This window comes from Acartia tonsa, chromosome 4 (assembly GCF_053477335.1).
Source record: "Acartia tonsa isolate MP-2025a chromosome 4, ASM5347733v1, whole genome shotgun sequence".
Taxonomy (NCBI): Eukaryota; Metazoa; Arthropoda; class Copepoda; order Calanoida; family Acartiidae; genus Acartia; species Acartia tonsa.
In genome coordinates this window covers 25091169-25118811 of record NC_137263.1, presented here as the reverse complement: position 1 = coordinate 25118811, position 27643 = coordinate 25091169, and the positions used below count along the sequence as shown (strand labels likewise).

General features: G+C 35.6%; 4 protein-coding genes across 5 annotated transcripts; all 4 read left to right on the top strand.

The window, feature by feature from the left end:
• Positions 1-646: 646 nt before the first annotated feature.
• On the top strand, positions 647-1463 carry LOC145316548 (large ribosomal subunit protein eL38). The gene is made up of 2 exons (XM_080157121.1): positions 647-801; positions 1212-1463. The coding sequence occupies exons 1-2, from the start codon at positions 697-699 to the stop codon at positions 1317-1319; spliced, it is 213 nt and encodes a 70-aa protein (XP_080013247.1). The 5' UTR covers positions 647-696; the 3' UTR covers positions 1320-1463.
• Positions 1463-9171, top strand: LOC145316546 (putative ATP-dependent RNA helicase DDX5). Its single transcript, XM_080157119.1, has 7 exons — positions 1463-1747; positions 2104-2225; positions 2437-2574; positions 2952-3050; positions 4024-4165; positions 4677-4897; positions 8364-9171. Exons 1-7 carry the CDS (start codon positions 1463-1465, stop codon positions 8905-8907), a joined length of 1551 nt encoding a protein of 516 aa, XP_080013245.1. The 3' UTR covers positions 8908-9171.
• Positions 9165-21408, top strand: LOC145316545 (propionyl-CoA carboxylase beta chain, mitochondrial-like). 2 transcript variants are annotated; one of them, XR_013878568.1, is made up of 7 exons: positions 9165-9318; positions 9472-9818; positions 9990-10142; positions 10700-11422; positions 11643-11813; positions 20710-20896; positions 21289-21408. XR_013878568.1 is itself a non-coding variant. In XM_080157118.1 (6 exons), exons 1-6 carry the CDS (start codon positions 9171-9173, stop codon positions 20776-20778), a joined length of 1611 nt encoding a protein of 536 aa, XP_080013244.1. In that variant the 5' UTR covers positions 9165-9170; the 3' UTR covers positions 20779-20913. The 2 variants fall into 2 exon arrangements, 1 of the variants encoding a protein (XP_080013244.1); XM_080157118.1 differs by lacking the exon at positions 21289-21408 and having other exon boundaries at positions 20710-20913.
• Positions 21378-27642, top strand: LOC145316547 (uncharacterized). The gene is made up of 13 exons (XM_080157120.1): positions 21378-21503; positions 22279-22511; positions 23041-23180; positions 23421-23478; positions 23767-23836; positions 24186-24335; positions 24506-24634; positions 24877-24926; positions 25276-25419; positions 25718-25838; positions 26122-26177; positions 26798-26878; positions 27252-27642. The coding sequence occupies exons 1-13, from the start codon at positions 21420-21422 to the stop codon at positions 27367-27369; spliced, it is 1434 nt and encodes a 477-aa protein (XP_080013246.1). The 5' UTR covers positions 21378-21419; the 3' UTR covers positions 27370-27642.
• Position 27643: the final 1 nt, after the last annotated feature.

The following is a 27643-nucleotide window of genomic DNA, read 5'->3' as shown; positions in this document are numbered from 1 at the left end:
CTTGGAATGGTTTTAGTCTATTGAATTTATAAATTAGGTTTAAGTCAGGGGATGTTTTTATGCTATTTTTATCTTCTTTATCTATCCCTACGAATTCAAAGATCCTAGATGCAAGGGGCATAGCCGCTAGTCATTAATATAAAGTAGTGATATTATTTGTCTGAAGCTTAAGCTATCAGCTAGTGAATACTGATCCGAATTATTGGTGCTTTTTAGGAATGCTGTCTAGATGTCTCGGGGTGGTTTTAGGCTATTTTCTTGACCTCCTTTGGCCTTTCATTAAAGTTAATAGTCTAGTAGATCTAGAATCCTAGATGAATCTGGCCACTAAAAAAGGAATATTACGCAGACTAACTATTTCGTTTATTCACATTTTTTCAAGAATTAATGAATAATATCCTATCGATCCTTTTATATTCAAGAGTTTATGTTTTTGTCTGGTTATTTGTAAAGTAAATGAAGTTCTTGCTACCAGAACGGCTTTTTTTATATACTTTTATGACCATACAAATAATAGGAATGTGCCACTATAAATCAAATATATACCTTAACCTACTGATACAAAGTAGCAGTAATGAAACATGGTTTATCGACGCGTTTATTTTTATCTACCTGTCATATGCGTAGGATTTCGTAGACCTTAATCTTAGTTGGAAATAACTCTAAAAAAATATATTTCTATATTTCATAGTGAAAATGCCTCGTGAAATCAAAGAGATCAAGGATTTCCTGTTGAAGGCGCGTAGGAAGGACGCCAGGAGTGTCAGAATAAAGAAGAACCCAGATTGTGTCAAGTTCAAGGTGTCTTATTCGTCAGACTATTTCGATCTGGATTTTTTTCATATCTAAAGGGGGGGTACCCTAAAATGTAACTTTACTAAGGTTTACTGATCCCAGTAGTAGGATTTCCTGTTGAAGGCGCGTAGGAAGGACGCCAGGAGTGTCAGAATAAAGAAGAACCCAGATTGTGTCAAGTTCAAGGTGTCTTATTCGTCAGACTATTTCGATCTGGATTTTTTTCATATCTAAAGGGGTGGTACCCTAAAATGTAACTTTACTAAGGTTTACTGATCCCAGTAGTTTTAGTTATAAAAGTTAATTTTTCTTTTGATTTGATGTGAAACTAAAGGCGAGAACTTCTTCGATTGTAAAATTTAACCCTGGGTACATATTTACCTTGATTTTAGTTGTATATCAGGGTTTTCTTTCAGGTTCGTTGCTCAAGATTTTTATACACCTTGAAGATCTCAGATAAAGAGAAGGCCGACAAGTTGAAGCAGTCCCTGCCCCCTGGCCTACAGGTCAAGGAAATCAAGTAGAATTTTTTCTGTCCGCCGTCCATCATTTGTACCAGGAGTAATTTGTGTAACTCTTGTCTATAAATAAAATAAAGTTCCTATTTTTGTTAACTTTTATTGTTCTAGTCATGACATTGTTTGTTATTGACCTCTAAACTTTTCAGATGAATCGCTTTTTGCACGCGGCACTGTTGCCGCTAGCAAGACAATGCGGCTCTAAGCTGCTTGTTAAAAATGAGCTTGTGTCAAATCCATTCCTACTAAGGCGCATGATTACTTCAGTGGAACACAGTGATGTTGTCGCAAAATATTTGAAAGACCACGAGATAAAGGTTGAGGGATTAAATCCTCCACCTCCCGCCCTCAGTTTTGAAGACGCAAATATACCAGAAAATATTTTGCAACATGTGACACGACAGTTTGATTCACCTACTCCCATTCAATCTCAGGTGAGGGTTCATGTTGGAGGGTTAGACTAGATTTATTATGTCAAATTTTTAAATTTGCATTATTTTCATGTGCTTTAAAACTTCATCTTTAAAAAACGAATCACTGGCACCTTCGGGTTTTATGTCTTCTTTCTGGATTTCAATTAATTAAATATATCTCTGAATATAAACACGTTTTTCCCAATTTTTGTTTCCTGTGAATTTTCAGTTCTTGTAATATTTTTTTACTAACCAGTAACAACCTACTTGAGGCCCGTAAAATGTTAATGGTAAAATTGTTTACTTTTTATAAATACACTACCTAGGTACTAAAATAACAAAATTGCTTCTATTAATCCAATAATATTTTCTTTTAGGCATTACCCATAGCTATGGAGGGCACAAATATGGTTGGCATTGGTCAGACAGGATCCGGTAAAACTCTGGCATTTCTAATTCCAGCTTTAGTTCACATTCACAAGGCTAAAGAACAAAACAGGAAATTTATATTCTTCAAAAGGGCTTTAAGAACCTTTTTATTTTTTACCTATCTACTTACCTATTAAAAAATATTTTATAGCATAGTTTCTTCATCTTACTAGTAACCCACAATTAAAATTAAAGGGTTATTTGTTTAGTCTTTAGATTGAAAATAAAACCATCAGGACCTTTATCATAGCCAAAGTTAATGAATACAAATGAATTTCTAGAGGTAAAGCCTATTCCGGACCCACAGCACTTATATTGACTCCTACAAGAGAACTGGCTCAACAGATTCAAGATGTGGCCAGTGAATACAGAAACATTTGCAAAATAAATCTCGTCAAATGCATTGGCGGGGAATCTAGGTAAGATATTTGTAATGGCGTTGGGGATGATGATTTATTAACTAACAAAAATGTGCTATTTCTTTGTATTAGTAAAGTTCTGAGTTTTAACGTTTTGAGTGAAGATTTTTAAGGAATTTATGAGAAAATATATAAAGTTTGAATTATGCATCATTAATTTCAGAGCTATTAAATGCAAAAGCTTTATAGTTCAGTATACAACTTTTCTGTCAGTCTGCTGTTAATGTTTCAAAAGACAGCATTTATCCATTATTTTGTGCTTTGCTACTTGTCAAAAGAGGATTATGTAATAAGGTAATAAATAGTGACAAAAACAATATTTTTTTTATAAATCAAGCTTTATATATGTAGTCGTTTACATTAGATTATTATTTTAGATACAGACAACTGAGCCTCTACGACAACAGACCGAATTTAATGATTGCAACACCTGGCAGACTCAATGATTTCCTACAGGCCAGAGAAATGTCAGTAAGGTGGGTGCTAAATTGCTGCAATGAAAAGTGAAAACATGACTTAATGTGGATCCATTAATATATGATATTGTTGACGAGTTTGTATAGATTGTTTTATAACAATCAATAGGATTATTTGTGTACTATGTTTTAAAAATATCTACACATTTTCGAATTTCCTTAATGAAAAGATAATGCAATTTATATAACGTATTCAGTATACAAGAAAATGGCGGACACGCTCCTTCAGGGTGGGAGGGGGGTTGAGAAGGAAGTCGAGCACCCACTTTCGATTTAGTCTTTTTGAGTAATATTTTTTTTTGGGGGGGGGGGAGACTTTCGATGATTGGAGGGTATTCAATTGGTACCCTTCCCTAAAATAGTTACGAACCTTCCGAGTACCTATGAGAAGATACACTAAAGAACAAACATATCGGTGTAGCGGTTTGTGAGATCCTTCGGTACACACATACAGACAGACATCGTGTTACTTTCATATAAGAATAAAAAGTCTCTACATAAAGATGACAATTTCTGCAAATCTCGCTAATGAATAGTATGATATATACCTAAGATCCTCCAATTAACGCTATTTAAGCAACGCCACTCTCTACAGGCTTCAGGCCATTTTTATCTTGAAATACGAAATCATTATTAAGACAAAATATATTAAAACCCTAGATTCTTTAGTAGAGCCAATTCTGGAATAAATCATATTCAAAAACCATTCAAAGATTAAGTAAATAACAATAATCAAAACAGTTCATATTAATTTAATAAACATAAAATTCATATCCATAGATAAATAAATAAATCTTCATAGATAAATAATTCATCAGCACAACATACTGAAACAACAAATATATTTATTAATATAAAATTACAATAGGTAGACAATAAGTCTAGCATAGTAGTAGTTAAGATTTATAATTGAAATAAGTAGGTACCTACCCTGTAAGAATATCCCAAGAAAATTATTTCTATTTAATTTTAGTGATGTTGAATATGTTGTGCTGGACGAGGCAGACAGAATGTTGGACATGGGATTCGAACCTCAGATCAGATCAATCCTGGACCAGACCAAATCAGAAAAACAAGTTCTCATGTTCAGTGCTACCTGGCCCCCAGAAGTTAAGGTTTGTCTTATCTATTGTAGTTCTTTTCTTTTGGGCAAACTGCCAAAAGTAGAAACTCAGAATTTAGTTAATTGTAATAAGTAAAGATACTGGATCTTACTGGATCCAGGTAAAAATTTTTGTATCGTCATTATTTTTAAGTACTGAATAAAATATATATGAAGCACAATAAAAATTAAATATCTATATATAATTCGTGAACGCTAAGTTAAAGAAATTTTTTTAAAAGGGAGGGGGGGGGGTTCTCAATGCTTAACCCCTGCTGGTGGCCTTAACTATGCGGGGCCTAACTATGCCAATTACTCAATTTAACCTTACCCAACCAGACCTAAAGAAAAAACAAACACATGATAAACTTCCTCCCCTCTGTTTTTTTTCAATTAATTCAAAATAATGAAGGAGGGGTGTTCTGTGCTCGACTAGGCACTTTCTGAATCATTCAAATGCAGAAAGTATTTTTTTGTATTTTTTAGAATTGTTAGGTATTATTGCTACCTTTTTATACTTTCAGGAATTGGCCGAAGATTTTCTGAATGATTACACTTTCCTAAATATTGGATCCATCGAATTAAGTGCAAATAAAAATATCACGCAGGAAATTGTATTCTGTGATCAATTTGCCAAACTAAACACTTTTCTGGACAAAGTAGAGTCATTAGACAGTAACAAGATGTTGGTGTTTGCTGAAACTAAAAAATCTGTCGACTTTTTGGAGAGAGCTCTCAGAAAAAGGTAGTATGTTCATTATTTTAAATTTTCAATACGTCACATCTTAATACCCTTCAATACATCAAGTTAAGACTCCATATAAAGCTTCCTAGTAATTTGGATTATAAGGCACGAATGAAATAAATAAAATCGATGGCATTCATTCAAATAAAATGTGAGAATGTTTATCTAAAAGATTTCAAATATTTCGTACGATTACGCGATGTACGATGATCACCATTGTTCAGGGTTTCGGATCCGGATCCGCAAGGATCCGCATATTTTCGAGTCCAAGGATCCTTGGACTCAAAAAAATGCGGGAAAAATGGAAAAATCTACCTAAAGGGGGGGGGGGGTAAAATGTGGTGACTCGTGCCACGACATACCAGCAATTTTATTTTGGGTGCTACTCCCTTAGTTTTAGAGATAATTGGATGAGATCTTTTGGGCTGGGTCACTAATTACCCCAACTATTGGTATCTTTAAAAAAAAAAACGGCGGCGGGACCGCCGTTTTCCGCCGCCACCAAAAAATTTTTTTTTATTGCATTTCTCGCCGAATTAGGCAATTTGGAATCATTTGAGACCATGTTATTTTTTTCAAAAATTTTCCCCTTACAAGCAATTCTCGTTTATCAAGGCATATCTTAAATTCAGTGCTACTCCTGTGCTTTTAAAGATATTGAAACAAAATCTTTTTAGGTAGGTCAGTAAAAAAATATTTGAAAATATTTGAATAAAAAATGGCGGCGGGACCGCCGCTCCCGCCGTCCGCCGCCGTTTTCCGCCGCCACCAAAAAAATTTTTATTGCATTTCTCGCCGAATTAGGGTAAAGCGGGGCGAACTCTGTGTTTTTTTCGGTTTTTTGAACCTGCAAATCGTAAAAATTACTTTTTTTAAATGGGACCAAGACCTGTAGAAAGATCTCGGAAAAGTCGATCAGGTCCTAAAAGGACGTAAACCTAGGACTTTGGGAAGTTTGTCAAAATTGATCTCTAAAACGGCACCGACTTCGCCCCGCCTTGAGGCGAAGTCGGTAGGGCATTTTCAAGCTTCGAAAAATCGATGACGTATTGATTTTATTACAGCATGCTCAAAAGGTAAAAGTTGCTAAATGTAATAAAGAGTATGCACAAAATTTTTTATTAAGATAGGTCAATTTTTTCTACCAAAAAAAATAATTTTTCCGAAGTACGCGAGATTTGACTTTTTTTTCCGAAATTTTTTTTGATAAAAAACATAAAAATACTACTAGAAAAAAATAACTTTTTATGACTTTTAAGGCCTGATCCTAAAAATTCAGGCAATTTTGAATAGATTTGGCCAAAAAAAAATTAGTTCTATTAGCAAAACTTCCTTAAAAAATCAAGTTGAAAAAAAAAGAAAAGTTTGGCAAAATCTGTGGTCGATTTTCCAGCTTCAAAAAACCTATGACATATTGATTTAATTACAGCATGCCCTAAAGGTTAAAGTTGCTAAATGTAATCAAGAGCATTCACAAAAAAATTTATGAAGATCGGACAATTTTTTCTAAAAAAAAAAAAAAAAATTCAAAGTACGAGAAATTTGACTTTTTTTCTCGAAAATTTCACTTTTTTATATAAAATTGAGAAGTTAGTATAAAAAGTGAAAAAACCGAGTTCGCCCCGCTTCACTTTTAGTCTATTTAAGAAAAAACTATACAAGCTTTTTTAAAGTTTTAAACGGAAATGGATAGCCCATTAGATTCTTAATAAGTCCCCTGAAGACGTCTAAGCCTTAGCTCTTACCAGTTTTTGTCCAAATGACCGTTTTTCCGACCGAAGCAAAAAAATCGAAATAAATTTTTTTTGTCGTCTGACTTTAAGACCCAATAAGTACCCTAAAAATTTAATAAGGAACAAATTTGATTTTATGTTTTTTTCTGTCAGTCGATTAGAACATGGAGAAAAATGTCATATAATGAAGGTGGTCAAAAAAATACCGACTTCACCTCAAAACCGAGATCGCCCCGCTTTACCCTAGGCAATTTGGAATCATTTGAGATCAGTTATTTTTTTCAAAAATTTTCCCCTTACAAGCACCCCTGCGAGGGGACTTTGTCATTTTTTTCAAATTCTCGTTTATCAATGTATATTCTGAGCTACTCCTGTGCTTTTAAAGATATTCAAACAAAATCTCTTTAGGTTGGTAAGTAAAAAATATTTGAATTAAGAAAACGGCGGCGGAGCCGCCGCTTCCGCCGTCCGCCGCTGTTTTCTGCCGCCACAAAAAAAATTTTTTTTTTCATTTCTCGCCGAATTAGGCAATCTGGAATAATATGAGACCAAGTTATTTTTTTCGAAAATTTCCCCTTACAAGCAACCTTGCTCCCGCCGCCGCCGTTTTCCGCCACTGCCCCCAAAAAAATTTGAAAAAATAACATGGTCTCATATGATTCAAAATTGCCTAATTCGGCGAGAAATTTTTTTTGGTGGCGGCGGAAAACGGCGGCGGACGGCGGTGCTGCTGCCGTTTTTTTTTGAAAGATATCAAAACTTGGGGTAATTAGTGACACAATCAAAAAGATTTCATCCAATTATCTCTAAAACTAAGGGAGTAGCATACTGTATTTAAGATATACCTTCATAAACGAGAATTTGAAATGACTAAGTCCCCCCGCAGGGTTGCTTGTAGGGGGAAAAATTTTTGAAAAAAATAACATGGTCTCAAATGATTCCAAATGGCCTAATTCGGCGAGAAGTGCAATAAAAAAATTTTTTTTGGTGGCGGCGGAAAACGGCGGCGGACGGCGGGAGCGGCGGTCCCGCCGCCATTTTTTATTCAAATATTTTTTTACTGACCTACCTAAAAAGATTTTGTTTCAATATCTTTAAAAGCACAGGAGTAGCACTGAATTTAAGATATACCTTGATAAGCGAGAATTTGAAATGACTAAGTCCCCCCGCAGGGGTGCTTGTAAGGGGAAAAATTTTTGAAAAAAATAACATGGTCTCAAATGATTCCAAATTGCCTAATTCGGCGAGAAATGCAATAAAAAAAATTTTTTTGGTGGCGGCGGAAAACGGCGGCGGGCGGCAGGAGACCAATAGTTGGGGTAATTAGTGACCCAGCCCAAAAGATCTCATCCAATTATCTCTAAAACTAAGGGAGTAGCACCCAAAATAAAATTGCTGGTATGTCGTGGCACGAGTCACCACATTTTACCCCCCCCCCCCCCTTTATATAAAATCTCAGACATTCTCTTGATGAGAGCCAATCTTTAAGGTTTAGGGTCAGACTTGAAAATTAAAAGTATTTTTGACTTTTAATTAAAGAATAAATATTTTTTGAAAAGTTTGGTGATTTTATTTTTATTGCCAAGGATCCGGATTCGGATCCGCACTGACCAAATTTGGAGGATCCGGATCCGCAAAAAATCAATGCGGATCCGAAACCCTGCCATTGTTTATTGTTTTTATTTACTAAGTCAAGTCCTGAGCGGTAAATTGTTAACCTTTGTTTTATTTAGGAGAATAAATGCTCTGGGAATCCACGGGGACAAATCACAAATGCAACGATCTTCAGTCATTCAAAAATTCAAAGCTGGCCATTGCAAGATTATGATCGCTACAGACATTGCAGCCAGAGGTCTCGATATCTCCGGTGTTGACTACGTTGTCAATTATGACTTCCCAAAAGATATTGAGAATTACATTCATAGAATTGGACGAACAGGCCGTTCTAGCTCAAAGGGTACCTCAATTACGCTATTTACAGATGATGACGCTGGATTTGCTAAAAAGTTGGTTGAAATTCTGAAAGAAAGTAACCAGGAAATTCCCAAAGAGCTTTATGAGTTTATAAGCCAGAAAAGGGAAGAGAAACAGATGAAAAGATATGGCAGACAGGATCAGAGTGAGAGAGGATTTAGAAGAAATAGTTTTTATGACAACCCAAGGGAATACAGAAGAAATAATAAATACGGTGATGATAGAAGACAGAGCTGGAATAATAACAGAGACGATAGGAGAGATAATTTCAGAAACAGAGAAGACTATATTGATAAATATTGATTGTTCTTCTTTTTTATCTTGTAAAAATTGCATTTTCTTTTTTTGTTGTTACATTTTAAAAATCCGTACAAAAGCCAGGTACTGAAGTATTGATCCGTATCTAAAAGATAAACCTTTACAATTCCTTATAAATATATACCAAAAAATTTTTGTGTACAAAGTCAAAACCCGTTGATAATTATGTGATCGTTATTTTTTTGTCATGTTGTTTAATATCTCACGGAAGTTTTCATGCAGAATTTATTTTGTCTTGCAGACACAAAATGATGAGCAGAGGGTTGGTGTCCAACCTTCTGTTTAGAAGCAGTGGATGCAGTCAGCTGATCAGATGTTGTAGCACACAGGGAGCACAACAAACCCTGAAAGTAAAACAGATGATTGAAAACAAAAGACAAGCAGCCCTTCTTGGAGGTTAATACAATTTTTTAGTCTTTTTATTTGCGGAACAACATTATCTACACTAAGCTGCGCAATTTCAAATAATAATCTTAATATTCAACTAAAAGTTTATATGGCGGTCTCATAAGCAATAAATATTAAATCTAAACAAGTTTCTATTTGTAGGCGGCCAGAAAAGATTAGATGCTCAACACAAAAAAGGAAAACTCACCGCTAGAGAAAGAATCAATGTGTTGATGGATCCTGGTACTTTTGTTGAATATGACATGTTCATGGAGCACACTTGCACTGACTTCGGCATGGAGAAGGAGAAAATTCCCAGCGACTCTGTAGTCACTGGCCATGGTCTTATTGATGGACGTAGAACATATGTTTTCAGCCAGGATTTCACTGTTTATGGAGGTTCTCTTTCAATGGCGCACGCCAAGAAAATTTGTAAAATAATGGACCAGGCAACCTTGGTGGGAGCTCCTCTTATTGGTTTGAATGATTCTGGTGGCGCTAGAATTCAGGTAAATTAAAGTTGGTTAGTTTCATGAAAGGTATGAAACAAGTTCAGCTATGTATTATAGATATCTTCTAGATTATATTCTGTAGATTGATTACAATTTTGAAGTAAATGAAGCATTCTTAAACGGAGTCTTAATAAATATAATGGTAACCATAACATCTTTTTTTTATAGGAAGGAGTTGAATCTCTGGCCGGGTATGCTGATATTTTCTACCGCAATGTATCGTCAAGTGGAATTATTCCTCAAATTTCCATGATTATGGGCCCCTGCGCCGGTGGGGCTGTGTATTCTCCTGCTCTAACTGACTGGACATTTATGGTCAAGGTGATAACATTATTTTGATAATAAGTTTTCAAGAACGTTGCATTTGGAGTTGAAACTATTTTGACTCAGCTGTAACCAACAACTAAATTCATCCAAAAATGATTTTGAGCCAAATAAATACTTACGTCAGCGAAAATTACGAATTTTTTTTTTCGAATTATATCAGCGTTTGTTTAATTTTATACCTACCTATATCTGATATCTGGGGAGTTGAAAGAAAAAACTCAAGACGCTAATTTTAGCCCATCAATTGGGATACCAAAATTGGCCAAAAATTGGGCGGATTCTGGATTTCGGATACGGATTGCCAACCCTAGGTGTTATATTTATTACCTATAATTTTGTATTATAAGATGTGGAAAAAACAACGATTTTAATCTAAAAAATATCATTTTCACAAGAAAAAGATAGGAAAGTATTCTTTTAATGCTACAACATCTCTTTGTGTGGAAAATGTTCCTAGAAAAAAAGTTGAATTTGGTAGAGATTAGTAATATCAAGAATTCAGTTATCATTTAGTATTTTGACTTGTTATTATTAGTTTGCTTTTATTTTAGGACACCTCCTACTTGTTTATTACTGGACCAGACGTTGTCAAAACTGTGACAGGAGAATCTGTGACTCAAGAGGAGCTTGGCGGTGCCAAAACCCACACCACCCTGTCCGGCGTGGCTCATAAATCATTTGAGAACGATATTGACGCCCTGCTGCAGCTCAGAACCTTTCTCGGGTACCTTCCACAGTCCAACCGCGAGCCAGCACCTGTTCGTGCATCCGACGATCCCTGGGACCGATATGTTCCTGGTCTAAACACTGTGGTTCCTCTTGAGTCAACTACTGCCTATGACATGATGGATGTCATCCTTGGAGTTGTTGATGAAAGAGAATTTTTCGAGCTTATGCCTCTTTATGCCAAGAATATTATTACAGGCTTCGGCAGAATGGCTGGACGCACAGTTGGAATAGTTGGAAATAATCCCAAACATGCTGCCGGCTGTTTGGACATTAACGCGAGTATTAAGGGCGCCAGATTTGTAAGATTCTGTGACGCTTTCAATATTCCTATTATCACATTTGAAGACGTTCCTGGATTTCTTCCTGGAACAGCTCAAGAATATGGTGGTATTATTAGACATGGAGCAAAGTTATTGTATGCCTACGCTGAAGCCACTGTGCCTAAGATCACGGTTATCACCAGAAAGGCCTATGGAGGAGCATATGACGTCATGTCGTCTAAGCACTTGAAGGGGGATACTAATTATGCCTGGCCAACAGCCGAGGTTAGCTTAGAATTTAGAACTATTTCATGATTTTTAAATTTCTGGAACTGTTTCTGCTTTTGATTCAAACGTTGACCGGCTTAGTTAGCAAGACTTAAGTTATTTTAAAAATTTATTGAAGCAACTAAATACCAATACCTTTTTGCACAATATTCTGTCCTGATTATATTATACATGATTATACAAATGTCAGCGTACACAACTTTTTTATTTGTTACAGGTTGCTGTGATGGGAGCTAAGGGTGCAGTTTCCATTATCTTTCGAGGTAAAGGTTCTGAGGAACAGGAGGCTGAGTATGTTGACAAGTTTGGTAATCCCTTCCCTGCTGCCGTCAGGGGTTATGTTGATGATATTATTGAACCCGCCACTACGAGGAAAAGAATCTGTGAGGTAAGTAGATTTTTTCGAGTCTGTATAACATGTCCTTGACCTATTATTGTAACCCCCCCCCCCCCCCCCGCCGGCTAGAGTAGTAGAGATAACAGATCTATAGTATAGATGTATATACAGACAACTACTCTTTCGTCTGCTTCTAAAATATTTTCTGCTACTTGGCTGTGTAAATATAAGCGACACCATTGGTTGATTTTCAATGACCCAATTACTATTTACGTTTGTGGTCTGTAATTCAACCGTTTGACTTTCGTCTATCTGAAATATTAAGTATTTACTATTAAGTGTATTTTATAGTTGATACTATCGTCTGATTATGTTTTTTTTTATAGGATTCCACTTATAATTGCAGACTATAGTAAATATAGATTTTTTATTATGACGAAATAATTTTTTTGGCAACATAATAAAAAAAGATTTAGATTATTGTCTATTGAAGAACTTGCCTAAATAGGAGCAGAGTGACCATTTATGGCAGGTGTCCCAACTATTATAAGGATAACAATAATGCACACATCTCTTCTGAAACATAAACAGACTTGATGTAATTTACAACCACTAAGGTAAGCTAAAACCCCAGAATGTAAACTCTGGAATGAATAAACATAATAAATAAAATAACACAAAATGATTAACACAAATATATTAACTTGATGTATTAAAACTATAATAACTTGGTGTAATTAAATCACTGGTTCGAGTCCCCTCAATTCTTCATGGCCTCTCACTCCTTCCACAGCTTGGTGTAGTTCAACTAGTTGCTTAGCAGCTTGGTGTATGTCTTAACCTAAATATGTATCCCATTAATTCACACTAAACTTGACATTAGTATGAATTTCTGTCTCCTTTCTGTTTTGTTGTCCCTTTACTTGTGATCCTTGCCATATGGTTCAAAATCCTCATCCTTGGCAAAGCGTCTGGTGACTTTCACTCTTTGGTGCTTCTTTCTTTCACTAGAGTACAGATTTCTGAGGAATTCATATTCCCTAGTTACTCTGGCTAAGTTACTCTTGGTGTTTTTGTTCTCATTCTCCATCTTCTGTAACACCTCATTGCACTCACGCTGCTTGATGTCTACTAGGCTACGCCAATGCTTAGATGTTGTCTTTTCTCTAGCCAGCTTTGCCTCTAGATTCTCATTCTGCCTCTGATAGGCTTTCATCTTCTCTTCAATGACTTCTTGCTTTCTTGTCAACTCCTCTATTCTTTCCATCAAATCTTCACTCTCATTATTATCTCTTTCTCTCTTGTTGTTTGTAGCACCAGATTCTTCCTCCACAACCTCTACTTGACGAGTAGGCTCCTCATTGGAATTATCATGCTGCTCATCAACAATAACCCTGGCCTGTGCTGGAACTTCCTCCAGGAACTTCCTCCATTTCATCATCATCATCATCCTCTTGCTGATCCATGATCCCATCTTCAACCTGATCTTTACTTTCATCCTCTTTCTCAGCAACGGCATCAACTTCCTCAACACTTACATCACCAATCAACCAGGTTGGAATCTCGTCACCCTTCCTCATTGTCTTGATGTAGGCCTCGAGAATTCCCATTCTTTCCCAGTAGCGCCACAGACTGCCATGCTTCTTGTACACCTCCCAGTCCTGCCATCCCTCTGGCCTTTGATTGGAGCACTCCAGTATCCTTTCACCTTCAGGTATAGGTCTTGTGATGATCAGTTTTCTAGCTAGACATTGTTTCATGAACAAATCATCACAGTAGCCAGGCGTGACTGCCAACGACATTGGCTGTTGCAGCCTTGCCTCACGACTAACCGGCCTATTGTTGTATGTGGTAAATGCCCTGTCAAAAACAGTCATTAACATTCTGACATGGTTTACCTGGCCTTCATAGGAAAGATGCGATCCCACATTGGTCCCCAGCTGTCTCTCCAACCATTGAGTGAACCTGATCCTTCTGGTCATGTCCGACTCGGAATTCGGCATCATCACCGCCTTATGACCATTTACACGCGGCATGTCAAGCTGCTCATTAGCAAGCTGTACCTCCCTATTGAATAGAGCCACCGCATCCCACACTTTTTCGTGTGCCGGCACAAAAAACGCCGTCGAGAACACTAGCTTGTTGATATCCTGATCATAGGCGGCCTTGCTGATATCTAAGATGGCACGTTTCAACTTGTCAATTGACACCCCGCCTACGAATTTTTGCAGGCTTGTAACTATTATGTGCTTAGGCACTTGGGCATCCTTCACAGCATCAGTTATGATTTTTACCATGGAATTTAGATCCCTGTCGGCCAACGAGATCCAAGTTATGCCAGTTCTTTCTTGATCTAGCACGCCCTCTAGCAAGCTGAAGCTGCTGAAAACTACGTTTCTCGTAGGATTGTTGAATCTAGCCATATTTCAACAAAATCACTTATTCTTGAAGAAAACAAAATTTAATCTGAAAATAAAATTAATTTTCTTTAGTTATATGAAAGAAAACTGTTTGGTGTGGGTCAATGCTGTAAAAAAATTTATAAAAAAAAAAAACTGCTTGGTGTGCGTCAATGCTTTTTAAAAAAATCTTTACGATGATTCATTCGTAAAATAATTTGTATAAACTGCTTGGTATGTGTCCTTTTCTTGAAAATGAATTGAATCGTAAAAAAAAAAAAAAAAAAACTGCTTGGTGTTTTCCAAAAAAAATAAACTAGATTTCTTATGATAAGCAAACTACTTGGTGTGTTTCTAAAAAATATTTTCTTAAAAAGAATTATTTTGGGTCTAAACCGTGAAAAACTTGGATAAAATTCATTAAAACATTGGGATAAAATGCGATTGATAAAATTATGTTCGTTCGTCTTTTAAAATACTGTTTATCACTAAAAAATATTAAACATACTAATATGAGAATAATATATTCACTTTTAAAATAATTTCACTTTAAATTGCGTCTCTCTGGCTTCACGTCGGAAACAATATGTCTGCTGCAATGTTTACATTTTCATAATTTCCGCCGGTGGGTTTCTACTCCACGAAAGTGTTGCCAAATCATCGCGCTGTTATTGCGCCGACAAACATTTTCTTGATGTATCCATGGCGTATACTTCAAGTGATCATGAACATGAAATCAGAATTTGTATACTGTATTGCGTTTTTTTTATTTTTGTTGGTTTTTATCTGTTTTTGGTATTTTGCTTGGTTTTTGGTTGTTTTTGTTTGATTTTTACTCGTTTTTGTGTTGTTTTTTGGGCTTTTTATTGTTTATGTGTTTCTTCTTTGTACAAAAAAAAATTTACAATTTTTAGCTGTTTATTACAGCCAAGTTTGCTCTTCCTAGACTGCCTGATTGCAATACATCCAGTAATGCCAACTTATTGACACCACGTTTGGTGAGTAGATCGGCTAACATTAGGGTGCCATCTACCCATTTGACTTCTTGTACTCTCCCTTCTTTAATCATCTCCTTGATAATGGCAATATCTCCTCTTAGGATCCTCTCTCCTACTTCTGATTCTGAGTAAATTGAGGTCCTTGCTGACATGTTGTCTGTGATAGCTATCACTTGTAGGTCAAGCTTCCCGTCAAAAAGTTCCTTTATCAAAAGCTTGGATCCTAACGCTGCATCCAGCCCATTGTTCAATGCTTGAGTTTCTGCACCTAGAGTACTATGTACCTTGCGCTTCAACTTTCCGCTTTTCCATTCCAATGGTGCGCACTTTCCATTCTTGATGTTTACAAGAAACACAATGAATCCCCCACAGCTATCCGTGTTATTGTTCAAATTTCGATATGCCGCGTCTGTGTAAACCACAATCTTGCAATCTTGCAGGTTACCTAAATTAGATACCATAATTGATACCTGTGTCTTCTTGAGCCTGCTTGCCACGTTCTTTGCTCTAATCAGATCGTCCACTTTGCCTCCCTTGAACTTTGTGGAGAGATCTATCATCTCAAAGCATAACTCTGGCCTTGTTGCTCTCGCTGCCCAATTCACAATTCCTGTCAACTGCCTCAACAGTGTCAACTCGTCTTGGTTCATGTCACGTTTTCTATCTTTTAGCTGTTGTAGGTCTATTACTGGAATAGTCACATTCTTGATGTATTTTTCTTGGTCAATTCTGATTCCATCATTACACTGTTTCATGTGAAAACCTGTGTAAATGAAATCCTTTGTCTCAGATTTGCCTACCTTGAAGCAGGACAAAACTTGTGGCATGATGTATTTGTTGAAATACTGATTACCCGCGTGAAGGAAATCGTCTACATGCAGGGCAATGATTCCTATGAGTATACCATCTTTGATCAGATAGAAAAGTCCCGAATCGTAGTGACTGGTTTTGAAACCTAGCTCTTTCAGTTTCTTAAGCACCCTTAGGTACCACTTTCGACTGGCATCCTTCAAGCCGTATAGGCACTTTTCCAGTAACCAAAGCTTTTTGACCAATTGTGCCTCTTTAGGTGGTTTTACATAAACCTTTCTATCCATCTTGTCGCCTTGTAGAAAAGCACTTGTAATATCCGTTGTTTGAATATCCCAACCTTCTGTCGCAGCTATAGCTAGTAATATCTTAATAGAGTGTTTCTGAACTGTAGGACTATCTGTTGGAAATTCTCCTTCTTCCTGGAATCCCCTGGCTGTTAACCTTGCTCTTATTTCCGTGCCTTTTTCTGTCAGCACCCAGGTAGTAGTGATTCTCTCTTGCCCTTCGTCCTCAACTATTTCATAAGTGTTGAAAGCTTGTAGTTTGTTCAGCTCTTCTATTTTTGCTACCAATGCTTCCGGTGAATCTCTTTTGTCTTGTGGTAACATTACTGCCAAGGTTTCTTCTGTCAGCAATAGCAATGATATTGTTTCTTCTTCTTTTTCTATCCATATTCTTCGTTTGTCTATATCCTTTATCTGTAATATTTTACCACAATCTAGTTTGATAGTGAACAAAGCTTCCTCGTTGTCTGATTCATCTGCATTGTCTTCTTTTTCATATCTAATGTCTCTATTTGCTACTTCATCATGAAAGACCTGACCGTTATCCAGCTGAAAATTAAACCATCCACTATGTTTACCTGTCACTTTACCTCCATGTCCAAGAATAGTTCCTTTTTCCCACTTTCCGTCTTCGAAAATTTCTATTCTGTCGTTCCTTTTCAGCACCTTAGCTGCATTTCTTAGAGTGCCGTCATCATTTAGTTCAGGTGATGGTTTTTGATTTGTTTTCTTTCGCTTTTGACCTTGCTGTTTGGTGTTGTTCTGGTTTGGCAATGAATTTTCATTGTTTTCTCTTGTGCTTTCTCCTGGTTCTGCTGTCACGGTCTGTTCCTGTTCCATAGGTATTATCTCGTCTTCTTGGACAACCTCACTTGGAATATTTTCGGTGTTGTCTTGTTCCTTCTCATCCATTCTTAGTTCTGTCATATCAGGTATGTCATTGATAGTTTCTCGCTCATTTTGTCTTCTTGTTTTGATGCTTAGAGAGCTATCTTCTGAAGATTGTACTTTATCTGTTTGGTGTTGATCTGTTGCTTCTTGCTCAACAATCTTCGCTGCCAATCCTTCTCCTGCCTTTATCAGTCTGTTTGCGCTTACTCTGTAATACACAGAGCCAATCCTGATAAAAATGATTTTATTATCTTGGAAGATTACCTTTGCTGGACCTCTCCATATATCTTCTCCTTCTTTCTTGAAGTATACGATATCACCCTTCTCATAGATTGTATCACAGCTTCTAATTTTTGCTCTCAAAGCTCTTTTTATCCTTTCACATCTCTCTGCTTTGGTGTATTCTACTCTTGTTTTGTGGATAGCTTCTAGTGTATCCATGAGAGATTTACTTTTCTCTGGTTCTTCCCATGCTGGTGGAGGATCTTCTAGTATATTTGGCAGCTTAATCTGCCTTCCGAACACTAATTGATGTGGTGAGAAACCTCTGACACTAGATAAAGAGTTCACAGCTGTTATAGCCCAAGCTAAAGCTACTTCTAAGCTCATGTTTGGAAAATCCCTTTTTGTTGTGCGTACTATGATGTCGGAAGTTTCATGATTTTTCTCTACTACTCCTCCTTGCCAGGGACTATTAGCTGCAGTGGTAAGCAGCTGTACATTCAACAAACTGCCTACTTCTCTCATTTCATCATTAGAAAATTCTCCTCCATTATCAGTGAGAATTTTATCCATACGGCCGAATACTGGCAACCATTTTAATGTGATGGCTTTTACAACTTCTTCCGGTTCCTTGCTTTTGATGACCGAGGCCATCTGATATCTGGTAAAATGATCAATCATATATAAGATGTATATTCCCTTGTTTTTGTCCCAAATTTTTAGGTCAAGACATAGGATCTGATTGAAATCATTCGAAAGGGGAGGAGCAACTGCCGGACGGTCAGGCGTACGCTTCCTCATTATGCACCCTTCACAACTGTCCATTATATCATCTATCATGGCAGAGAATTTCTCATGCCATTGCCCAGCTTCTTTCAAGATCGTCACAAACTGTTTCTTTGGGCGATGTCCAAATTGTTTATGGATCTTTAGTAATGCTTTAATTTGCTCTCTTTCATTGTTGTTTTCGAGTTCAGCTATACAGACCTCGTTCATTTCTTCCTTGTTGTTGAGCAAATCCACTACATAATGACCTGCACTTGTTGTGTGTAATATTAATGGTTTACCATTTATAGTTCCTCTGTCATTCTTCATGTCTAGTGCTATTCCAAGCGTCTTCATAGCATTCTTGGATAGCAAAAGTGGAATATCGGACGAAATTATATCGATTTCAAGCTTGTTGTCTTCTCCTCCGATTCTAGCCGGTATGATGTATCTAGCATTTGCATCGAGTTTGCCTTGATTACCGAAAAGAAATTTTCTATCTGTTTCTAGCGGTCCCACTACTTTGTTTCTCATTTCTTTTGGTAAAGACTTCAGGTACACTTTAATCCACTTTTCTCCAGCAACACTTGCTGAGCAGCAGGTATCCAACGCTGCCATATTCAGAGCTTCGGCTGTAAATCTATTCAAGGCCTCTTTTTCTGCACAAAGAACTGAACAAAAAACTCCCTGTTCATCCTCTTGTTCAGACTGTTCAGATTCTGATGTTTCAGCTATCAGTACTTTTTCTGATTCTTGTGTTTGTGGATTAGTCATGTAAACCATTTGATACTTCCTATTCTCTTTAACCTGTTTCACATCTGGGCATTCTTTTACCAAATGCGTTTCTGCTTTACAGCCCAGACATTTCATAGGTTTGCCATCCGGTCCCGGAGGGTTCAGTGGTTTAGACCTAAATGTTTTCTTGTTGTAGTCTTTGTTATTCGGCGTCGAATTATTCTGTTTCTTGGTGTTGTTTCGATTTTGGTATCGGTTATTCTTGTTTTGGTATGATGATTTTTCCGTTTGGCGGCTTCCATCCTTTCGCCATATAGGCTTCGTCCATCTTCTGGTCTTGAATGTCGTCTTCTTTGCATGAATTCTTTTGAGCGAGCATAATTTCGTTGTTTTCTTTCACTTTTTCATTTAATTTGCCTAGAATTTCACGCATTTTCGATTTTTCTGTTTCATACCTTTTTCCGTCTTCCGTTGTTATCTTTGCTACCGATCTTATAAGCATAAATTCATAGCTATTTAAATCCGCCGTTATCATTAGCTCTAGAGCAAATAACATGTCTAGCCTTGTGTCTCCTTCTTCTGGAAGGATTTTTAATTGACGCGCTTTAGGTAACGTTTGATCAAATTCGATTATATAGTCGCTAATTGTCTGGTTTTTCTTGCGTTGTAGGTATTTTAGTTTGCTGTGTGTATTGTATATCTCTTCTTCTTGATCTACCCAAAAACGCGATTTTAAAAAGGTGATTACCTTATCCACCCCTTTTTCATTTGCTACTAGATCGTCGGTTTCCACGGCCTTCAGTATGTCCTCTCTCAGGGAATCACCATATCTGGCCGATTTTACTGGAATTTCACTTACCAAATGAAATCCTTGTTCAGCTTTGGGCACGGATGTCGTCTTACTCCACATCTCTACACATCTTACCCATGTACTGAAATCCTTGAAATCTTCAAGGTAAGGGATAGGTATCCCCCTCCCATACCCTTGCCATTTCTCCTTTTTCTCTGACTCTGACATTTTTAATTCTGAGGTTAGCTTATTATTTCCCTCTGTTTTGGTGTGTGTCTCCCCCTTACACCCCTTTAAATTGATAGGGTCAGTGCCCTCTTTTCCGCTACTATTGACGGTGTCACCCCCGTCCTCCTTGGTGTTTTTCTCTGTAACACCCAGTATTGTCGCCACTTTTGATATTTGTCACCCACACAGGGGTGCGTCACCCACACAGGGGTACTGTTTGATGTGTGTCACCCTCACAGGGGTATATCACCCTCACGGGGGTGTGTCTGTATTAAAACCTTTTTAATACGTACCGAGAGACCGTTCTCGAGATCTAAAACCGAAATTCACTTCAAGAGAGATAAGATGAATTATGTTATCAATTTAAAACTTTAGAACAATGCCGTAGATCGTTGCGTGGCCAATGCTACCATTGAAGAACTTGCCTAAATAGGAGCAGAGTGACCATTTATGGCAGGTGTCCCAACTATTATAAGGATAACAATAATGCACACATCTCTTCTGAAACATAAACAGACTTGATGTAATTTACAACCACTAAGGTAAGCTAAAACCCCAGAATGTAAACTCTGGAATGAATAAACATAATAAATAAAATAACACAAAATGATTAACACAAATATATTAACTTGATGTATTAAAACTATAATAACTTGGTGTAATTAAATCACTGGTTCGAGTCCCCTCAATTCTTCATGGCCTCTCACTCCTTCCACAGCTTGGTGTAGTTCAACTAGTTGCTTAGCAGCTTGGTGTATGTCTTAACCTAAATATGTATCCCATTAATTCACACTAAACTTGACAATTATATCTTTTTTGTAGGACTTGGAACTATTATCTTCCAAGAAAGTCGAGAAGCCTGATAGAAAGCATGCAAATATGCCATTGTAATACAGATAGCATTTACATAAGTTTAATAGAATTCCTACAGTTTTAAACGATTATGATATACAGTGAAGATACATTAATAATAGATACAATATGTTGTCTTTTGTAAGTACCTATCTGGGTAAGATTTTTTCGAATTAAATAAGCCTCCAAAATTACATTTCTATGGTTGTGAAAAATGTTAATTAATCAGTATGTATAAATATCTACGTATGCCCCCTTCCCCCTCTTTTCAATCAAAAATAGGTAGTCAAAATGTATTTACATATTACCTAACAATTTTCCTTTACAAATTTAACTTGAATGATTTTCATTTTGGAAAGTAAAACTGAATATTTTAAAAGCAGCAATTTTTGACTAAACCCAATAAGAGACATTTATAAAAATAGATAATTAAAAATGCTGTGATGAATTAAATGGTGCTTATGACAATCTGATTTATACATAGATGAGATTAAACTATTTGTATAATATAAAACTTACAAATAGCTTAGACTCACTTACATTATATAGTTATTAGTGTTTATATAAATGAATTTATAAAAAGATTTAATATGTATATGAAAATTATATCGAATATAGTCTATTTTGTTATAGAATCTTTTTTCTGTTTAAAATGAACATTTTCAGAAACGTATAGAAAGATGTCTTTAGTACCGGATGGATTTCTGACCTCAGAGTCTGATTCAGAGCCTGATTTTGTTTTTGATAATTCCAGAGTAGAAGAGGTTTACCTAAAAATGTTTTACAACTTTCCAGGGATGTATATTCTGTACAAAATTTATTTTTTCTCAGGTTGCAAAATGTTTAATTCCCCCCCCCCCCCTAGTATTTTCCCTAAGAAGGGGTACCCCTCCTACATATTTTTCTGGTTTTTCCCCAAGGAGGAGAAAAAATGTTTCCAGTTCTCTTTATTTTTTCCCTCATTTTTTTTCTCTCCCCCCTTTCCCCCTTTATCAGTGGATTTTTTGCAGAATATACACCTCTGCAACTTCGACGAAAAATTTATGCTTTTGCACAATGGGCCTTCTGTGATTTGTTACCCCCCTCTTCCCTGTTTTTTGAAATAAGAGTAAGTTTTTATTTCACCCGTGGGTTACCTTAATCTGACCTTAAGTAATAAAGAAACGATAAACCTTTCTTCTGTTTTTAAGTTATTTCAAAAAAAGTGATGAGGCCGCAACTTCGGGTCTACCAAGCACCCATAATATCCTTACCTACATTGATAAAGAAAGGAAAATTATCTTCCCCATTTAAATTTTAAATAAAAAATCATAGGGGGGGGGGTGGAGCTTATCAATTCTCAATAAGTTATTGCATCTCTTTGTATTAGTATATTATTTTGCTGTAATACTTTAATTTTATTTTTGTAGTTACAGTCAATTTTCCTTTCCGGCAATATCCACGATTTTATTACACGTTTCATTAGAATACTTGAGTTTCATCCTTTTTTTCTCCAGTTAAACAGTTTCCATCGGTAAAGCTTATCTTTTTTTTACCTAGGTATCCATTGGAAACAAGAAAAACAATAATAATGAAGTTTTTAAACCTTCCGAGAAGAAAAATGAGTATGACTTTGATCTGGATATCAAAGAATTGCTCGACAGTGGGGATCTGGATCTACTGAAGGAGGCTGTAGAATCTTCAGCTGTTGATGTTAATCATTGTTTAGTTTGCTCATTTGGATGGTCTCTGTCCTTGTATGCTGCTTCTATGGCTGATTATAAACTATTAAGGAAAGAGCAAAAATAATATTGTTAAAAGCAAGAAATTCAAGTCCGTAAAATATTCTTATATAAAAGTAACAGGATGTCTAGTCCATGTATCTTTGAAATCGCTCCATCTATTTTTTTCTTTTAGAACTAAAATTGAAAGTTAAGTTTCTAATCCCCCCTCTCCCCTTTTTATTAATTGCCTCTAGGGATTAAGCTGCTCGTATTTAATAACATTATTAATACAACATGATAGACGTTTGTTTGACACTATTTGATCTATTTTGGTTTTTAGGGAAGCCCCTTAACTTTCTGGGTATTATCACGAGATGTTTATAATTTCCCTAATATAAATTATTCTGTTAATTGATTAGTAGTAGGTCTACTGTAACGTTCTTTACGATAAAAGAGGGGGGGGGGATTGTTTTCTGGAAAATTATTATAAAACCAGGCTAAGAATATTCTCTATTTCCGACACAAACATTAACAATAACCCGGACCCCGTTAAAAAGGGATTTAAAGTTCGCTAACTTTACCTCTCTTGCTCTGTCAGATGGTTGGTGACACATGGCGGAAAAGTGACAAGTTCGAATACGGAACCAGTTTCGGGATTTCTAGTTCTGGCCATAGTTAACCTGGCTAGGGTAACATCTCAATGTATACTTGAGACTGCTCTTATACTCCGGGAAATAGGTAATTGTATTTCTCGAAATTTCATTTTTTCCCCTGCTGCAAAATTTTTTTTCCTCTCCTTTTTTTTATCCAGCAAAGAAGGGGAAAAATATTTTCAGAACAACTCTTTATTTTATTCATATTATCCCCCCTCCCATATATTCTTTTAGTTTTGGAATGGATAATGAAATAGCAGGGTCAAATTTGCAGAATATACACCCCTGAAACCCATTTTATAATCTCAATATTATTTTGTTTTAGGTGAAACTATGGACAAACGTCAAAGTCAAATGAAAACACCATTGATGCTAGCTTCTACGTAAGACTTGTTCTATGTTAAATTATCGTCAACCAGAACGTCCGAAACGGAAATAAAATAACATTACATTTTTATTTTTTTATTTTGAAATTAAATTCCATATACCAATACACACACAAAATTGAATTATTAGTTATTATTCTGATTTGATGAGCGTCGCTTATATGGATGTCATCCTTATTTTTTTATACAATCTACATACATTGAAAATTTAATATTTATTCATTGACGAATATATTATGTCTATTTTGAATCAATAAAACAAAATACAAAAAAATAAAATATTAGGTTTGGTAACACGTCCCTGGTTGAGTTTCTTGTTGAGAACAAAGTAGATCTTGACGCTACAGATTCACAGGTATTATTATCAATTGAAATGTCATCCTTATATAAAAGTAACGGGATGTGTGTGTGTACCGACGAAGGATTCTGCTAACCGTTGAACCGATATGTTTCTCGCAATGTACGCAATACGGGCCCTGAAAACTTTTATAACTTTTAGAGAGATGGTACTGCTACCCTGCCCTCCCAAGTGAAATCGCCCCCAGAAAAATTTACACCCCTCCATTCCCCTCTCCTTTCCACCTTAAGTGTTCTAGGACTAGGGGCGTACCCGGAAGTAAACATATGTATATGTTAAGCAATATTAGGATTGGGCCCTTGCCAGATTATTGAATATTGTTCATAGCTGATTTTTTTTTTGTTAGCACTGGAATGCACTGATGTACAGTGCAGACAACGGACATGGACAAGTGGTCCGGCTGCTGCTGGAGGCTGGAGCAAATCCAGATTTAGTCAGCAGCCACGGATACACGGCGGCTGATTTGGCTTCTATCAATGGTCATGATCAAATACAGGTAAAGATTAGATTAATTTATAGTTTTTATTCCATACAAAAACAATATAAAATCGTTTATTGTATCTCAAGTTTATAATGTTAGAATCATTCATTTTGATCAAGACTTAGATGATTTAGGGGCTAAAATTGTATATTCTTTTCTGTTTGGTCTTATTTCATATTTTATAGGAGCTCATTCAAAAGTTCAGTCGTGGTGTGAAGCTAAACTGGAAAGAAAATCGGACAAACTCCGAAAAGATTCGACACAATACAGAAATGACAAGCATTCTCTCTGGCCTGGGACTTGCAAATTATTTGGTAAAGAATTGAAATTTTTGCAACTAATGTTCTCATGTTTTAGTTACGCAGGTACTGTAAAACTACGTTCCAACGCAAACGATCGTTGAAAGAAAATTAATCTTATTGCGAATGGTTTTTGTAAAATTAGACATGTTTCTCTTGTTAGTGCTGTCATACTAATGGAAATAATTGTCCTTTATTTATAAATGTTCCATAGGTACTATTCTAGATTAATTAAGTATTGTATTTCATTTTTTTAGGATAACTTTGAAAATCATCATATTGGTATCTATGAGTATTTGGTGATGAGGTAGGTACATTTGATCTATATAGCTTCAAGTTGTTATTTGTATTTAAAAACAAATCTTAAATATATGTATATTTATAATTATTTAGTTTTATGCTAGATTTCGTACTCCAACTCCTCCCCTTCAATAAAAAAATTATTTGATTCTTGAGGCTAAGTAAATAAAACTTAAATGTAAATCCAGTGACTAATGTTCATTAGAGTTGTCCTTTACAGCTTTGGGGGTAGGTAGTTAAAGTCTTTCAGGAGCGTCACCAAACATGTTACGATTTGTTTTACTGGTTTGTAATATTTAGGGCAAATTAAAGTAGGGCATGTTTTAAAGAGAAATATTATATAGTATTCTCTTTAGTGAAGAGGAAATGAAAATGATAGGCATAGCCGAGGTTGGAGCTCGGAAAAGATTACTGGAAGGACAGGCCCAGGTTCACAAGAGAACCTGGTCTAAACAATCTGTTCCGTGTGTCTCTCTCCAAGATGGAATTGATGGCCTCAGGTAAAACAATGTTAGGTATTATTTGCCTATGGAAGGTATTTTTTTGTGGGTGTCGTAAGATGTCAATTTTTGTGTTATGTTAATTTCAAGAATCACTTTTATATTGTATTTCTTTAAAAGCCAGTTCTTATGACTGCAATATTTTTTTAGATATTTAGTTAAATGGGCAAGGTATTATGTAAATTAAAATATGTTAGGTATAGGTTTTGATAAATTGTTCGATTAAAAAAATTGTGGTGTAGTTCACACTTATATATTATTCATATATTAAGCTATTTAAAACATTGAAATATTTTAGAATAACCTGTGTAGACGCAGCTGCTATCCTGCAGAACCTGTCAAGTCACGCAAAGTATTTAAGAGCAAGTGTTGCATTTATCCGTCTCCAATTGAGAGATCATGGACAAAAATTCATCAAGGTTTTTCAAATTCATTGGTTTTAATGTTTTATTGGAGGCAAAACCTGGGATTTAAGTAGAGTCGTTTTGGTTTTAAGATTTTTTCCCGTATCTATAGGGTTTGTTAGGTATTTAAAGTTACTATAATAATCTAAACCCCCTTAGTTTCCACCTTACATATTATAAAAATTGAAGAAAAGATGTTCTATTAAGTAATAAAATAATATTAAGGCGTTTTAAATTTTAAACTATAATTTTTCCTGCAACATTGTGACACTATATTACTAATATGAATAATTGTCAGGCAGGAAGTGATATTGCTCCATTGTCTCAACTCCAGTCCACTCTAACAGAATGCAGGCAGTTTATTACATCATATTCTAAAAGCAAAGCTACTCTATAATTGAATTTGACAATATTTTGTAGCGGTTGGTTGTGAGTGTTAAAACTCTGTTACTTTATATTTTTGTGTTTCTCTTATATTTAGTTTTTCCAGTTTTCCCCCTCAAACTCGCTTCCCCTTGGTTTCATCCCAAAACCAAGGCTACAACTACCACTAAATTTTCGGCCATTTCTAGTCGAATTAAATTGCTGTCTGAAGTACATACTTTGGTTTGAAGGACATGTAATCTATCTACATGTAGCGACTATGTCGAAAATCTTTCAACTGCTGTGAGTGAATGCGTGCCTTACTCATAGCTTCTTAGTTCCCTTTATAGTTCCCACTTCACTGAAGGGATAGGGAAAGAGGAGGAAGAAAGAAGGGTGAAAAGGAAAGGAAAAGAGATGATGCACCTAAAGCGACTTTTAATTTCAGCTTTTTTTTACAATCAATATTCAAATTAGGAAAATTTAATGGTTAATTATTAAAATATTTAGTTTTCAGTTTTTGCTTTTTAGTTTTTTTTCAGTGGAAATTCCAGAAAGATGGCTTTTAAAGTTATCTGAAGCCGATTTTTTTTAATTGATGTTTTATTTAGGAAAGATGTAGATGGGCTGGATAGGGAGTGTCATCTCCTCTCTTCAGAATTATTCTTTCATAATACAAGTCACACCGAGGAAAAGTTGACAACTTGGATTTTAAGACGTTCTTAATGTTTTTATGGGTGTTGAGAATTTAAAAAAAAAACATACCTACCTATTATACAATAATATCATCCTTCTTTTGCTGTAAGTCATATGTTTTTTTTCGCATATAAAATTTTCTTTTGAAGTTTTTATTACATCTATTAACGCCAGAATTAGACTAAAACGTCTGCAAATTGTTTTATTATGAAAAAAACTCTTGATTTAATAGGTATAAAAATATACCTAAAACTTTTTTAGTTTTCAAACACACAAAAAAGTAGTTGATTATTTGGGATTTTTAATTAATTTCTGCTCACCCTTATTTTAAAAATCCTAAACATTTAATTCAACTCTAGTTATTTAGGAGTCTGTTGAACTAATACAAGCAAGAAAATCTACCAAACTTAATAGTGGAAAGACCATTTTTGTAGCTATTTGCTTTGGTGCCGCTCTGGCATTTTGTACCCTTAAAGTTTGGTCATGATTCCATAAAAAAAACAGACGCTTACATATAAAAACATTATGCTAAATGTACCTGTTTTAGTAGTCAAAATGCCAGTGAATCCAAAAATATATATTTAATTATGACCTATACAGAACTTAACTTTTTATGTGTCCTACATTTTTTTTTGTTAATCATCTAATATTTACTTACATGTTTGTGACTTATTTGAACTTGAAGATGTTAAATCCAAGTTCAAATTAAAGTAAACAATTTTTAATTTGTTTTTAAGGTTTTTTGTTAATTTTTATTTTTT